Raw genomic sequence first — 16,790 nt, forward strand, 5'->3', positions numbered from 1 at the left:
ATTTTTAGAGTTTGTTTTAAAAGTTTTCCGAATGCAAAACAATTTTTATTGCTACTTGGTGTTCCATGAGGTTCTTCGACGTCATAGTTTTTTGCTGGTTTAAATGAAGTCTAACTGTCTTTAGAAATTTTTATCTTTTTAATGAAGCAAGGTATTACATTACCTTTTTGCATCTTAAGTAACAAAACAATACAAAATTTAAGTATTCATATTTTATTTCCTTTCAGCGCCATTTATAGGAATTATGGTTACAGACATAAAAAGTGTATAATGACTAAATAAATCAATTTTGACCCTGCTCCGTGACCCCATTTTTGCTGCTTTAAATCTTTAATAATTGTGATAAATATCAAGATATATTCTTTTTACTCATTATTTTTGAATCTGTTGTTAAAATATGCAATACGAGTTTGGTTGATATATGAAGTTAGATAAAAAAAATATGACAAAAGTCTACGAAAATTTTGAATGACCCTTGTAAAGTACGAGGGCCGTTCAAAAATTACGCGGACTTATTGCATAGTAAAAATATTTGACGACAAAAACAAATAAAAAGTTACACATGTTGTTCACATATGTTTACTTATATGACTTGCAAAATTTCATTTCAAAATATTGCCAATTCCCATCAGTAGTGGGTTCTGAATTAGCATATATCCTGGAGTCACGGCGCAGTGCGGGCGTAATATCTGCGACGTCATTAACGTCATAAAAATGTGCGCTCACATCTTTTCAAAGTACTCCCCCTTGTGTATGATACAAAGTTTGTGTCGCCTTATCCACTCGTCGTATACATTTTTGTACCATTTCCTGTCCAAGTTAGCTACTATAGATCTAGTCGCAAATTTAAGTTCAATATTTTCAAACCTCCTGCCGTGAAGCTTCGATTTCACTGTAGGGAAAACTTTAAAGTTCATTGGGGCCAGATCGGGACTGTAAGGAGCATGCTCCACTCTTTCAAGACCAAGAAGATCAAGTTCTAGAATCGTTGATTCAGCTCGATATGCAGGTGCATTATCTTGATGTAAGATCATATCTGCCAATTTTTTGCCTGGCCGTTTTTTCCGTACGGCTTGAAGGAGATCTCGTCTAATAATCTGTAAAATTAAATATCAGATTCGTTATGGGTTTATTTGAACTTTTCCACGATATCCAAAACGTGATAATAATATTTAAAATAAATAAATTTAATAATATGCTAAATGGGTAAAAAAAATTCCGTGATTAAAATATAATTGTTATTTAAAATGCACCTTTTTACATCTAGCTCATTTTTAATCTTATGTTTCTTTAGCGTAAATTATTCTACTCGTCTTTAAAACTGACCTTCGAATAATAATCTGCGTTGACAGTTTGGTGGGCTGGGACAGCGTGGATCAGTAACATGCCTTGAATGTCCATAAAGAAAATAAACATGTTTTTCCTAGACGATTGGCGGACTTTCGCTTTTTGTGGGGGAGGAGATTTTCTTTTCCAAGCAGATGATTGCTGTTTTGTCTCAGGGTCAAAATAAAAAAGCCATGTCTCATCGGTTGTGATAATACTGTTTAGAAAAGAGTCTCCTTCACTTGAGTGTCGTCTAAGGAAATTCCTGGACAATCGAACACGCTTGGCTTTAGCATTTTCGGACAATAATCTAGGAATCCACCTTGCCGAAACCCTGCTCATATTCAAATGATCAGTTAAAATTGTATGTACAGTTCCAGTACTAATCCCGACAAGTGATGATATTTCTTGAACTGTTTGACGTCGGTCATTTTCAATCACATTTTTAACACTTAATATCAGGTTTTCGTCTATAATCATCTTTCGTCCCCGTCCTGGATCGTCTTCCACCGAAGTCCTACCATCTGAAAATCTTTTGTGCCATTTGAAGACAAGTGTTCGGCATACTGCTGGTTTAATACCCGTTGATCAAGCATCTTTTGTGTCTCTGTTGGCGTCTTCCCGAGCGCCACATAAAATTTTATGAATGTCCGCTGCTCCGTGACGTCACTTGACACCATTGTTGCAGCTGCTTTTGGACCGAACACTTTACAGAAAAACTTCAATATTTCTATTAATTCTCCAAATATTACGTCAAAAATTTAAACAAGTCATGACGTAACAATGAAATGATACTGCAGAAAAAAAAGAGATTTTTCCCGCGAATTATCGGAAATAAATGAGTAAAAAACTTGATTCTGAAATTTGTTTTTTCTACGTTTTCACCTTGCTCCGTACATCAAGTTTTGCAATATTATAACATGAATATTTTCGGTAAAAATTATTATTAATAACAAATAAAGCCATAAATTATTTAAATACATTAAGGAATATATTATTGTAAAATTTTATTGATATCTGACGTCTGTAAAATAAGATATTACCCGAGACCGCGTTATTTTTGAACGGCCCTCGTAGTTTGAATAAAAACACACACCAATAACAAGTCAAAAATATATACATAATAATCAGGCGTTTGACGAAAATTGTTCGATGATCCTTATTACTGCAAATTAAAACACCATGTCCATGTTTGCTCTACTCCAATTTTGTATAGTTTTATGGACTTTGATATTGTATACTGTTCTTTATCTCCATATCCCTCATAAACCATTTTTATAAGCTCTTAAATGCATCAAATCCTATAGCAAATAATGAAAAACAAGGTAATCGACTGAACGTAACATTTTTTTAGGTGAACAACAAACGACAATAAACCCTAATACATGTAGCTGTAGATAAACATAGGTCATTGAGTTAAATTGCTTGACATACCAACGGCATAAAGTCCATAATAAAACAATGCACAAGCTTCTCTATTTGACCACAACAGTGTATTCAAGTTTTATACATCTACTTGTAAGCTTTTAAGTGCTGAAACAACTGAAGCCCTAACACTATTGTAAAATTTTGGGTACCCGTATGTTTCATTTACAGTACACTATTTCCTTATTTTCCTGTGACCAAAATCCTGAGTCCAGATTCTGAAAGCAGAGCCAAAGTATCCTACTAACCTCACATTCAAAAGCCTATTAACCACATCCACACTTGAATTGAACCACTCAACGTCTACTGAAAATCTGCCAGGTTTACTTGGTGGTTTTCTATGCAGAACACTCATCGACCCCGTGGCTTATCGGTGAATGAAACTATTTTTCCTCCAAGTCGTATACTTTAACATCTACGTTATACGAATCGTTCGAACCTATCTGCAGACACACCACAGCAGGTTTAAATCTATCGACTTCTCGTAGGCCCCTGACCGAAATTTTGTCGATTATAAAACCCGAATATCCTCTATAATATACTGTCTTCCTTAGATTCAAACCAAGATTAACCTGTTAATGCTCAAAACGATTCATGAACCGCTGTAGACGAACAATATATGAATTGTTGAGAATCAAGACACTATCCTGCATTATTTATACAAAATGAATACTCAAAACACAAGTAAAAACTTCTTAAACTTTCAAACAATACTTTTTTTGGAGCCAAACCATATTCTGATATGGATAAGGCTAATAGCCGACAATAGATGGCGCTAAGAAATTATAACCCGGAAAAAACCCAAGACCAATGCATGCATACATGTACAACATTATCAATAAATCAAAATACCACAAAACTTATAGCATTTAGATCAAATAAATTAGTTTATATACATAAATACACTGAATTTTACATGGTTATCATGCAAATAAATATTGGTTTATAAAAATGTACTTAAAGAACTTTAATTTGTTGAAATGTGTAATAGGTTTGAATACGTTGTGGGTAAACTTCTTACGAGACCGTTTAATTTATAAAGCTTCCAAGAACCATAAATCTCATTGAGATACAAAAAATGTATCTTGCAATTTGCAAGAGATCCTCCATGGAGCACAAGAATATGTCTCCTCTTGTAATATTCAGTTTGTGGCAGAACTTGATATAGTTTAAATATGTGCTATGAAACAGACATGCTAGGTATTATGCATGCAGATACCAGCACAAGCAATTTATTTAAGATAAAATTTCCATGTAATTGCCTCTTTTTATAAAAAAAAAATTTGAAGAAATCCTGAATTTCCTTTTTTTTTTTATTTGCATGAGTTATAAATATTCTGAAATTTGAGAATTTTATATGTGTTTTAAATATTCCGAACTTTGTATCGAGAATTGAAAATATTCCTCAAATTGCAACATCGTCTATCAACGGAAAAAAAATAAAGTGCCACTTTAGCATTTCCCTTTTTGTAAAAACACGATTAAATTCCAGTAACACAGAAGGAAGTGGGAGGGAATGTGTTAAATAGTACAACATTTACTAGTGAAGATATTTTGTCTTTGAACATTCTTATTATACACTCTACAATGACTTCAAAGTGATTAGTTTTATAAACAATTTCATTGAATGTTTTTATGTAATACCTGCTTGTTTACATATTATTGAGATCTAAATAACCTTCCACTTTCTTCCTGGATAAAAATTACAACTCCATATTTGTGTGAATTGTCATTTATTGAAAATGACAATGAGTATTAAAGAATACAATAAATGGGGAGATCAAAAAACCTTATACAAATATTCTTTTACATAAACAAGTAAAGTTGTATAATGATCTCCCCTGTTACATGTCAAAATAATGTACGAAATAACAGAAAAAATTGTAAAACATATATACATTACAAGCAAAAAGTTGGCGTTCAAAAATAAAAACAGAAGCCCCCCACACAACCCACTGTTGTGTTTTAAGAAAAGAAGATAACATTAAATAATCAAACATGTTTTACCATAAACATAAATGTTTGATATTTGACTGATGGTGAAAGCTGGGGAAGGTGGGTGGGTGATTTCTTAAGTAGAAAAATTTAACGTGTTTTTGTTTTCCCTCTAAATCAGTGAAGTGGCGCTAATCTGAGACACAAGAAAATACACGCTTCTGATTGGTTAATGTACACAGGTTTGGCTAATTCCCCGATAGACGCTAAATACACATACATATGATATGTTTTGATTTTAAGAAAACAAAAACCTGGTACCATAAAACACATGATTACATAAATGCTATTATTTGACAATAATGCTGTATTATGTAATACCTGCTTGTTTACATATTATTGAGATCTAAATAACCTTCCACTTTCTTCCTGGATAAAAATCACAACTCCATATTTGTGTGAATTGTCATTTATTGAAAATGACAATGAGTATTAAAGAATACAATAAATGGGGAGATCAAAAAACCTTATACAAATATTCTTTTACATAAACAAGTAAAGTTGTATAATGATCTCCCCTGTTACATGTCAAAATAATGTACGAAATAACAGAAAAAATTGTAAAACATATATACATTACATAATACAAGCAAAAAGTTGGCGTTCAAAAATAAAAACAGAAGCCCACAAAAGGCAAACCACGTTTGCAAAAACGCCAACCAAAGTGGACTAGCCATCTAAGGGTAGACCACACAAAATGCACTTATGATTTTGGTATGCAGACAAATATCAACACTATTTTGACACATAGTTTTTGTAAATCTTAACATACAAGAAAAAAAAATGTAAACAGTTAAACAATTCACTCTGTTTGTAAAAAAGGATAATTAATCCAGATGTAAATTTTTGGAGACTAGCTTTCACAACATTGCATTTTGACCCATACATTACATTATTTATAATAGCAAAACATGAGAACCAGCAGGCACAGCTGGAAAATTTGGGACTAGATTAATACATGGCAGTACACATATCTGTGAATAACAAGGCAAAAAACATTTTCCAAATATAAACATCACTATGTATTTACATGAACACCTGTTTGCACAGCAGTTTACTACTGACCTGTGTATAGTTTAAGACTCCAGCAGTTTACTTCTGACCTGTGTATAGTTTTAGTCACATAGCAGTTTACTTCTGACCTGTGTATAGTTTCAGTTGCACTGCAGTTTACTTCTGACCTGTGCACTTGTAATAATTGGTTTTTTCAATCCCCTAGCAGTTAACTTCTGACCTGGTGGATTGAAAAAACACCCCGTTTAAAGTTCTTGCATATTAGTAGTTAACCTGTACTTACTTCTTATTCCAAGAAAGATAGTTCTGCATTTTGATAAAGTTTCTATATTTTAAAGCTTTCGAGTCGTCATCCAGAATGTGTGACATTCCCCCAGCCCCGAATTTTGACTGTAGTATCCACTGTAGAGCTACACTGAATTTTTCAAATATCTGGCAAGAACTACTTGCCCCCATTGGGAGACATTTGTCAAAGTAATATTTTCCTTGCCAAGAAAACCCTAGTAAATGATAATCTTCTGGGCAAATTGGAATGATTCGGAATGCATCTTCAATATCGGTCTTTGCCATCAGGCACCGAAGGCCATGAGTTTGCACTAAATTTATAATCCAATCAATTGAGTCATAATGAACTTCTGAATTTTCTTTTGGAATATGGGTGTTAACAGAATTTGTTTTTGGATAAGAAAGATCATGAATAATACGAAATTTTCCTGGTTCTGATTTTGGTATGACACCTAAAGGGGATGACACAATTGGGTCGAAAGGAGGGTTTGGGAAAGGTCCTGCTATACGATGGAGCTCAAGGCCCTTTTGTATGTGATCTTGTATGATTTCCGGGTGATTTTGAGCTGATTTATGGTTTTTTTAACAAAGATGCTGTAGGAGTGTTTTCACATCCCAGGGAAAATCCGAAACTGAAACCTTTTACCAAATAATCTCTCAATTGGTCATCGTATACCCTTAAATGGTCATTTAGTTTGTTTGCCTTTACTGGGGTTGGGAGAGGTCCTATCATGTTTAGATTTTTCTGTAGATTTACATTTAATTTTGGGGTGATTACCTCTACAGGCTTGGCAAATGTGGGTGAATGGACAGGGGGTTGACTTACATTTGTTACCTTGGTTATAGGCGAAGCAGAATCTGACCCCACCGATTCTCCCCACCTGTTTCCCACGAAAAGGCTGCCCATTAGATTGTTTTGTGGAAACAGCTAATGATTTACCACGTAGTTCCTCCACTGGCTTTTGCCATGGAAGGTCTACTGTCTCCCTTAACTTCCTGAAAGACTCATCGTATGATCGCCACGCTGAATCCCCATGAAGTTTTTGTAGCTCCCTTATGAATGACATGTACTTAAGCAGGTGGGGAGCCTCAGTGGGTTTCTGTTGTATAACGATACACGTAAAAACCAGAAACGCATCTGTCCATTGGTTGATGGACAGAGGTGTTTTAGACTTTTGACTATGTTGCAAATTTATTACCCCTGGTGTGATCAGTAAGGTCACTGGGTCTTCCTCTTGGTGCGTCAAGAGACTACGCAAATCTATAAATTCATTCGACCATATTTTTGACTTAATTTTGTTAGGTACGGTTGCACCAAGAGGAATGCCATCAGTGATTGATATGTAATTACTTGTGTTTTTATTGGGTGCTGTGCCTGCTGGCTCACCTTCAAATATCCTAGATACCAGTTGTGACACTGTTGCTGTTGTGTCAGCTTGTGACCCTGAGGTAGCATCTTGTGTCGCTGATGTAGACGCTTGTGACCCTGCTGTAGAAGCTTGTGACCCTGATGTAGCAGGCTTTGATGATATTGAAGCTGTTGTATTAACCTGTGATATTGCCGTTGATGCAGAGGTCTGTTCCTGGTTTTTTTCTTCACCAGTCGACTGAGGTTGGTGCAAACTTTGTTGCCGTAGGATCTCTGCAGCAAGTTTTTGATAGTCAATGGGGACTTGGTCTGGTTTTGTGGCCCCCGAAGCTTGATTTGGCTTCCGACGTTTTGCGGATGGCGCATCCATACCCTGGCCGTCTGTCTGTTTGGAAGTCTTTTTCCTAGGCATGACTCCTACAAAATGACTTCACTGTTTTAATACACTATGATATGTCTAAGCTAACCTAAGATGTGCCTTATATATAATAAGGCAAACAGATATTATTTTTTCTCAGGACTTAACACATCATTCTCAGTGTGTGTCAAGTCCAATATATCATTGATAACTAATCAAACTTGATATTTTTATCTCTACATAAATTTTGGAACCATTGGACTGCATCTGTTATTAATTACTCAACTCAGATTTATGCACCCAGATGTTTGAGATCAAAATTTATGTAAACTTTACTGCAAATCACAAAATATTATATGCATTATGCATATAACATATAGGCAACATCAATTGTGACAACCAAAGCATATTGCTTTAATTGTATGACTACCAAGTACAGTAATAAAATCAATTTTCACAGTATTCTACATCAAGTACATGCCATGAATCTCTTAACATACTACTCATAGAGAGACTAATACATTTGTATGAATAAAACTAATGCACACTACTCTGCGTGTGACTCAACTGATGCACACTACTCTGCGTGTGACTCAAGTAATGCACACTGCTCTGCGTGTGACTCAACAAATGCACACTACTCTGCGTGTGACTCGACTAATGCACACTACTCTGCGTGTGACTCAACTAATGCACACTACTCTGCGTGTGACATAACTAATGCACACTACTCTGCGTGTGACTAAAATAATGCATAATACTCTGCATACGCTTAAACTGAATCAGACTACTCTGCGTGAGATTAAATTAATGTACACTACTCTGCGTGTGACCATACTGAATTCTGACATGTAATAGAGTTACAGATCTATAGTTAATATGATTAAAAAACACTGGCTTATCTGGAATGGTGAAGAACTGCAATACGAATGCTGTGGAGGTATTTTTTCATGTGCCTGGATGTTCCCTCTATGTGTACACCATCACGACCAAGATAATACAGGTCCGTCCAAAATCCACGATGTTGCCAATAATAAATGTTTTCTAGGGTAGCAGTTCCTTCCTTCAATTTATTGTTAACGTATATGACGTCTTCGTTATACCCTGGTCTGGTCGCCCATGGCTGTCGACGTAACAATTGACCCACTATAACGTTTTTGATTCCCACGCCGTCACGTAAATATTGGGCATATGAGAGTAAATCTGTCACCACTTTGTGGGGTTGTACCCGGCATAAATCGTTGCCGCCCATTTGCAGAAAGCACACATCGGGGGGAGGTTTGGGGAAATTAGTGAATTCCGCGCACTGTGCTAGACGTTGAAAGGTTAGCCCCCCTCTAGCTTGAAAGTCCACAAAATATCGTGTATTATCTAATTGTAAATTAGCATAGTTTTCATTAGCTGCGATAAATTCACCTAACCGGCGAATGTATGAATGTCCCATGATTCGAACATGAATCTTCGCACCTTCCGCCATCGTGTCGTGGGCTTTTTGGACGGAGCTGTCGAATCCTGGATTCGTTAAAAAGTCACCAATAAGAACTTACTTCACTGTCTAGGTCTACCAGAATCCAGATAAAGCTATTTACTGATGGTCTACTATAGGAATCTTACAATTCCACAGGAAAACATGGTGATTTTTTGATTTCTTAAGTAGAAAAATTTAACGTGTTTTCGTTTTCCCTCTAAATCAGTGAAGTGGCGCTAATCTGAGACACAAGAAAATACACGCTTCTGATTGGTTACTGTACACAGGTTTGGCTAATTCCCCGATAGACGCCAAATACACATACATATGATATGTTTTGATTTTAAGAAAACAAAAACCTGGTACCATAAAACACATGATTACATAAATGCTATTATTTGACAATAATGCTGTATATTGCTTACTTTGAAAATATTTTTTGTGAATAAGGTATATAATTCAGCGTAAACTAAAACGAGGGAAGTGTGTATAATCAGTTGAATATAAATATAATACAAGGCACGCCAAAAATCTACACTGTGGTTTAAAAACATTTAATAACGTTCCTTAATTTTCTTATTTTCCAGTAATTAGAAATATCAATCATTTGTATGAAAGGATCTTAATCTCCTGCAAAGGACATGATAAGTAAAGGTCATATATGTATCATAACTACACTTTCATGAATTAAATTTTGAAAAAAAAGGTATAAAAATGACAAATAAATTGCATATAAATAAACATATATATAATTCACATTTTTCTTATAGATATAAACTGAAACTCGTCGATTTCTAGCTTAAAATATCAAAAATCCCATAATGTTTCCACTTCAAACATTATGGGGTAAAGAAACAGCATCCGTGTTTATTTTAACAGGTTTGTTTTTCTCTATATCTCTTACCTGTATATTACGTAGAAATGAAATAAAAAGAAATAATACACCAAAAAAGAAGGCTTTCGGCAACATCAGATGTTAATTGAAAATAAAATTTTTTATCTTAAAATGAACTAACAACAACTTTGTGACAAAGACCTATACAAATATAAGTTATTTAATTTACATAGCTTTTTTTCTTGGTGGCTGTGGTTTTACCTGGTTTGAAGCCCATAAAGGATGTCAAGCAATCAACGAAACGATAGTATCAGTTTCAGATTCAAAGCAACCATATTGGACAAAATATTACAAAAGACGTTCTAACTGGATAGGAACTCTAGGTAAACTTAATGTTCCATTTGTTATTTCTATTTTCAATACTTCTAAAACTTTGATTTGTAAAAATTTAGAGGAGTGCAGTAGTCCTTTAGAATAATGTCTATGACACAACATGTTATTCAAACAAGTTTAACAAATACTTTACATAACAAGCAATCATATATATAAAAAAAATCCACAATCATTTTGTTATCCAAATTTAAACTGATGTGAATTATGTCAAAATCTTTCATTTTTAGGCTGTTTCTTGGATAAGGATTTTGTTTTTGAAAGGAAAAATAACTTTACTATCCACATTCCTTCAGCTGGATTTTGTCAAGAAAAATGCATGGAACGGATGCCAAACGAATCCTTTTTGTTCGCGATGCAGGTACGTATAAAGTTCTCGTATTATTGTCCATGCGGTATATGAAACAAACCAAACTTTGATTTATAATGAAAACACTGTTAAGGCTTACATGTACTTTGAAGAAATCAACAGTATATACATGTACACTTGAATGATTGTCATTTTCATTCTTAGACTCCAAGTTATTTCACATCATGTCTTGGATTGGATTCAACATAAATTAACATTGACCTACATGTATAGCGTTTTCATTTTAAAAAGTGCAAGGAGCTTATTTTACGGTTCAACATGATTTTTAATCAAATCTTTCGTGAATTACATGTAAGAATATTGCTTTGGATTTGTAGCAAAATTACGAGTACTTTCAAAACCTCTTCAAATAATATATATAATAATTTTTAGTCCAAAATGTACCACATACACTTGTATTGGAGTAATTGTTTTAGTTTTAAACTGAACAATTCTATTTTCAATTGATACTTGTCCTACTTGTTCACGTTTACTTTGTTGAAAATAATTTTAAATGTGCTACATATTTAGAATTTACTAAGATAATAATTCTTCTGTTTCCTCCTTTAAGATAGCTAAGCGGAAATGGCACATGCAGTCGCAATTTAGATGCACTCAAACATTTTGGGAAGATAAAACATAATTTCCGAAGCTCCATTATTTGAAATTCACTTCTTTTAAACAAAATGCTTAATATATTCTTTTTAACAGTCATTACAGTGTAACAATAGGTACAAAAAGGTTTGTTTTTTTTTATTAAAGTCAGAATATAAGGATAGTCGTTTGCTGTGTAGAAATGTATGTCTGTACCATTTAAATAATGCATAGTGCATTATTTCACTTGGTGGTCAAATCATGTAAACACAACAGATTTAATAAAGACTGGTGTGCAAAATCATTTCAATTTGTATCTTATTTGCTTTATGTGTACGAGGGCTGATAAAAGAAGAATCATGGAATTTCTTCATATTTTATTTATTTTAAAGTGAATTTGGTTGAAAATTACAAATGAGAATATAGACACTTGTTGAATATTTTAGATAAAAAAAAATTAAAATATTTATAATTGTAACTGACTCTCAGTTGCCATAGAAACGGTTGTTTGGAAATGCGGGGGAGATATTAATAGCGTTTATTATCAATTTTAATTCGTAATAAGTTTAATGATAATAAAACCAACTTCTGTGTTATATAAAACAAGCATTATGTCTACATTATGATTGCTTGATCTTTTATAAACCTTTGTGTGAGAGTTTTACTGATTTTACTGGATATTTAGTTCATTAGTTTGTGATTTATTGTTCATCTTAAAGTTGTAAGACAACGTCACATTTCGGTCAGGTCAAAAGTTTTGTTAAAATCCCGAGAGCACTCTATCCTTCTATAACGTGACGTGACATATCTAACTTGGCGTAACGTCGTAGTCTCCGCCGGGTTTCACAACTATGTATATTCAGAAAGCTCGTGTGACCTTATTGGTAAATGGAAAGTGGTAAAATTTTCCAATATTGTTGCATTTTGAATTTATTTTGTGAATATGCCTGTTGTTTGCTTGCATCAAATCCAGATAAAATTTTAGAAAAAAAATTTCACGAAGTTTTAGATTAACCCTCCTTTATATATTTTTTCTATAAATCTTTCTATAATTATAACAACTCATTTTTGGAGCTTAACTTTTTTATTCAACTAATTTTTAATCTTAATCATTCAGCCTCAAAGAGCAAGAGCCATCTTATGCATAAAATGGCCCTGTACTTGTATCAATTAATTAAGTTTCACCCTTTTTCCATTTTCATATATCAAAATAAAGTAGACACTTGGTGCTTTCATGTTCTATAAAGAAATTTCGTTTTGAGAATCCAAATATTTGAAAAAGGCTTTGAGAAATTGCAATGTTCTTGAAATTTGAAAAAACCTGCGTATTTGACTACCTTCAGCAAAGAATTAAAATATGAGCTCAGCCTACGATCCAAAAAATAAAACATGTTTTTGATCTTCAGAAATAGGCCTTTCATTATGTATTGGCATATTTTGGATCAGAGGTTGTGCTCTATATGAAATATTGAAAAAAGGTTTCAAATTTAGGTCAATTTTAAAGGAATTTACAGGATATGAGGAAAATGACGCATTTTATGACGTCATAATGCATTGACTAGACGTGAAATTACGTCACAATTAATAGATACGAGGTCACCAACAGTCCAAGTGATAAATACTGCATTTGCAACCTAAACTGAGCGGTTTTGAATTTTTAAAAAATCTCAGGGCCAAATAAAGCTCAAAGTGGCTCTACCTCTTTCCGCTCCTTCTCAACATTTTAGTGAAATGAATAGGCCTCTGTATATGTCGGGTAAATATCCAAAACGTGTATATAATAAATTATATAATAGTCACAGTGTATGTAAATTTAGCACAAAAACTTATTATAAAGAAAAATAAAACATAATATTAATAATTCTTTAACGTATATATAAGGGCTGTACGTTAAACACGCAAAAATTTTTAATAATTTTTGTTTCACCAAGACCATAAAGACACGAGAAAGAGATTGAATTCAATCATCATCTATTAGGTGTTAAAAAGACTATTACATAACCCCCCCCCCCCCCCAAACAATTTCCAACAATGACTAAACAACAAAACAGTATGATAGACAATTATTTTCAATTTTTTTCTGTGTGTACCGAATTATTTTACTTACAATGTAAATAAGGTTCCGGTATAAAAATAATGAATATAAACTATTCTTAGAAATCCTCTAAAGGAGAAAGGAGAGTAGTCCTGCAACAGTGTATCATTAGTCTAGAAATATTTTTATTCAAGTAGTCTACATGTATTCTAATACAAAAAGGTTGTCATTATGTTTCTTTTGTTGCGTTACACAAAAAGTATGAATTCCCTTATTTTAAAGCATCAAAAATAAAGTAAACGAAAAAAAAAACAACAACTATAAAATGACAAAAAATTTGCTTCACACAAGAACCTTTTATTATAATATATTGTCTTATATCATATATAAACTTAACAAGCTATGATATTATTTTGAAAAAAATAAATATTGTACTAATATTTAATATTAGAAATGATGGTCCAGACAAATAACCTAACAGTAAATCTGGATCAAATTTGCAACATAACTTTGGATAACACAGGTAGTGAGAAGGGCAACCATGGAGCTCTGAAAACAGAAGTGGGACCAGGTATCGAAGAGGAGTGAGTTTGCCCTCTCAACTGTTCATATCTGCCGGTGATCTTTGTCCTGATAATATAAATAGAAAAACAAGATGTATTTGTGAAACACTGGTACCCCCGTAAGGCAACTTATGACGAGTGCTGAATTTTCTTCAATGCTCGTCATCTCAAAAGGTCAAAGTCTAAATGCCAAAGAAGTTTGTACCCAAAAGCTGGTCTTGTTACAAGAAATACACTTTTAAATATGATAGACATAATTTTATCCGTTCAAAAGTTATGACCGAGGTTAATGTTTTTAAAAAATAAGTCCTACTTTAAGGTAAAGGTCAAAATTTTAAAAAATATTTATACTACAAAAAAATCTTGTTATATTAAATACACATAGGAAGTATGCAAGAGGTTAATTATTGACAAACAAGTTGATGAAACAAGAATATCATCAGTCTCGTTTAAAATCATCAATATATAAGTTGTATGGTCAATACAATGACCTCGTAAGCAAATACAATTTATTCTTGAGTTAAATGCTGACATACATTTTTCATACAGTGTACATATTGTTATGCCATTATATTTACACTAAATTGTGCACGTATTTTCCGCTATTTCCTTATCATGACAAGTAACACACAGCGGGTGTGACCGGTCAGCAAAGGATGCTCACTCCTCCATTACAACTTTCCCATCTCTTATGTTTTTGAGATCGGTGTTTGATCTGCTCCTCTGTTGTATTGTTTATGGCAATTTTAAACAGAATTAAACCGACTTAAGTGTCTTCTTTCGAGTGAGTACTATTTGCGTCTATAACAAGTATTTTTTTCTAGAAAAGAGCAATTCTTGTCATTTAAAAGAGAACACTTTAAACCAAGGTCACGGTAGCCAAGTGGTAGAGCGGTCGCTTCGTGATCGGTAGGCCCGGGTTCGATTCTCATTCGCGGCGCCGCGTCATACCTAAGACGTAAACAGAGGTAGTGACTGTTCCTTTGCCAAGCGCTCGGCACTAGAAGTGAAAGTCACGGGTCTTTCGAATATGACCTTAAAAACGTAGGTCCCGTTTCACGGCAGGCGCTGGCATGATAAAGAACCCTCACTGCTCAATGGCCCTGAGTGCCGAGGATAGGTCTAAATTTGAAGCCCTTCACCGGCATAAGGTGACGTCTCCATATAAGTGAAAATTTCTCAAGATACAATCACAATATACAATCAATCAATCAATCAGCTTGAATACTGGTCATTATTTAATTATATTTCCTGTACTTTTTTTTAGAACGAATCCTGTATTTGTCTGAACGAACCTCAAGAGAAGCCTTCAGGTCCAGTTAAACCTTGTGAATCTTACTGCAAGGAAACGAGTGATTCATGGTCCGACTCAGACTGTACTGGAAAAAACGAATTAAGTGTCTTCTTTTCGAGTGAGTACTATTTGTGTCTACAACAAGTATTTTTTTTTCTACAAAAGATCAATCCTTGTCATTTAAAAGAGAACACTTTAAACCAAGGCCAGTGTTTGCATAATTTCTTATCGTATACTTTATTGCACTTATTCATTGATTTTATGCCAATAGTGATATTTGGCATATAGCCAAAATTGATTTTAAGTATACTGTCATCAATTAAGAAAGGTATGATTTTTATACTGCACGTATAAATTATTTATTTCACTTGCTTTATGAGCATGTACATTTTATTTACTTGCAACATGTAAATTTTATTTACAAGTTATTGTATAAAAAAAAAAAAGAGAACAGTTATTTCATCTTATTGCTTAACTCTGAATGTGAATATATTTAATAATATACAATTATTTAATACCTGAGCAGTCAATAGACCAGAATATTTTTCCCGAGGTGCAGGGAACAGCTCAGTGTGTTCTATTGCCCGAGGCCAGCGACCGAGGGCAATAGAACACATTGAGCTGTTCCCTGCACCGAGGGAAAAATTTTCTGGTCTATTGACTGCTCAGGCATTAAATAATTGTTTTATTACCTAATCTTATTTTCCGTACTAAGTGTTCACAATTGTATATTTAGTACAGAGGGTACGCCGTACCATATTGTTAATTAATACCTAGATATGGTGCATCTGTAATATTAATTAAAGATTGATTGTATAGATATTGTTTACATTCCTCTCGAAAATTTTTCACTCTTATGGAGACGCCAACATTTCCCGGTGGAGAGGGACCTTTTTCGTGCCAGCAGAGCACCTACTGCTACACTGGACCTCGGTTTATAGGTCTCACCGAAGGATAAGTCTCAACGTCCCACAGTGTATTAATTTAAGTAACTCTTATTAAATAAAATACCCGACCATTGAAATCATACAATTTTTAAAACCAATGTCGAAAGATCAAATAAGATGATTGTTTACCACGTCTGTGCATTGTTACAAACAACTAAATTCAACACCCGGATCGTTTTTTTTTTTCGGAAATACATTACTGGTCAATAGAACTCGCAGTCTATCGACCGGTCAATAGAACGCGCTGTCTATTGACCGGTCAATAAATCGGTTTGAAAAGATAAGAAAAACTGAAAACACATACAGAATAGATGAAAATATTTAATTTATAATAAAACAACAAAATTATATGGATTAGGTAATAACAATATTTACTTATATTAAGGAACAACTTTTTTCTAAGGGCAAAAACTTTGCTTAAAATAACATACAGAAGGGTAAAAGAAACACAATGTATTATAATAAGCAAACATATTTGATCATGATCGGTCGAAAACAATGAAAACAGGTAAGAGGTTTCCCTTCTCAATCTTCACTAAAATC

The 16,790-nt window shown here is 33.6% G+C and overlaps 3 protein-coding genes across 4 annotated transcripts; 1 reads left to right on the plus strand and 2 right to left on the minus strand.

Annotated features, from left to right (window-relative positions):
* Window positions 1-6,731: 6,731 nt before the first annotated feature.
* On the minus strand, window positions 6,732-9,473 carry LOC134233233 (uncharacterized). The gene is made up of 2 exons (XM_062715214.1): window positions 9,320-9,473; window positions 6,732-7,831 (listed from the first exon to the last, which is right to left on the minus strand). The coding sequence occupies exon 2, from the start codon at window positions 7,824-7,826 to the stop codon at window positions 6,732-6,734; it is 1,095 nt and encodes a 364-aa protein (XP_062571198.1). The 5' UTR covers window positions 7,827-7,831; window positions 9,320-9,473.
* On the minus strand, window positions 8,671-9,249 carry LOC134233236 (uncharacterized). Its single transcript, XM_062715215.1, has one exon. It carries the CDS (start codon window positions 9,247-9,249, stop codon window positions 8,671-8,673), a length of 579 nt encoding a protein of 192 aa, XP_062571199.1.
* A 249-nt stretch (window positions 9,474-9,722) lies between the features above and the next one.
* On the plus strand, window positions 9,723-11,678 carry LOC134233250 (uncharacterized). 2 transcript variants are annotated; one of them, XM_062715235.1, is made up of 5 exons: window positions 9,723-9,782; window positions 10,011-10,119; window positions 10,309-10,458; window positions 10,696-10,826; window positions 11,386-11,678. In XM_062715235.1, exons 2-5 carry the CDS (start codon window positions 10,062-10,064, stop codon window positions 11,455-11,457), a joined length of 411 nt encoding a protein of 136 aa, XP_062571219.1. In that variant the 5' UTR covers window positions 9,723-9,782; window positions 10,011-10,061; the 3' UTR covers window positions 11,458-11,678. The 2 variants fall into 2 exon arrangements, with proteins under 2 accessions (XP_062571219.1, XP_062571218.1); XM_062715234.1 differs by lacking the exon at window positions 9,723-9,782 and adding an exon at window positions 9,833-9,888.
* The last annotated feature ends 5,112 nt before the right edge of the window (window positions 11,679-16,790 follow it).

This window comes from Saccostrea cucullata, unplaced genomic scaffold (assembly GCF_032062105.1).
Source record: "Saccostrea cucullata isolate Sc308-1 unplaced genomic scaffold, CSIRO_AGI_Scuc_v1 ctg2375, whole genome shotgun sequence".
NCBI lineage: Eukaryota > Metazoa > Mollusca > Bivalvia > Ostreida > Ostreidae > Saccostrea > Saccostrea cuccullata.

Coding starts and splice junctions, on each gene's coding strand:
- LOC134233233 (XM_062715214.1), bottom strand. CDS start 7,826: ATGCCTAGGAAAAAGACTTCCAAACAGACAGACGGCCAGGGTATGGAT.
- LOC134233236 (XM_062715215.1), bottom strand. CDS start 9,249: ATGGCGGAAGGTGCGAAGATTCATGTTCGAATCATGGGACATTCATAC.
- LOC134233250 (XM_062715235.1), top strand. CDS start 10,062: ATGTTTCCACTTCAAACATTATGGGGTAAAGAAACAGCATCCGTGTTT. Junction 10,459..10,695: donor TAACTGGATAGGAACTCTAG/GTAAACTTAATG, acceptor TTTCATTTTTAG/GCTGTTTCTTGGATAAGGAT. Junction 10,827..11,385: donor CCTTTTTGTTCGCGATGCAG/GTACGTATAAAG, acceptor TCCTCCTTTAAG/ATAGCTAAGCGGAAATGGCA.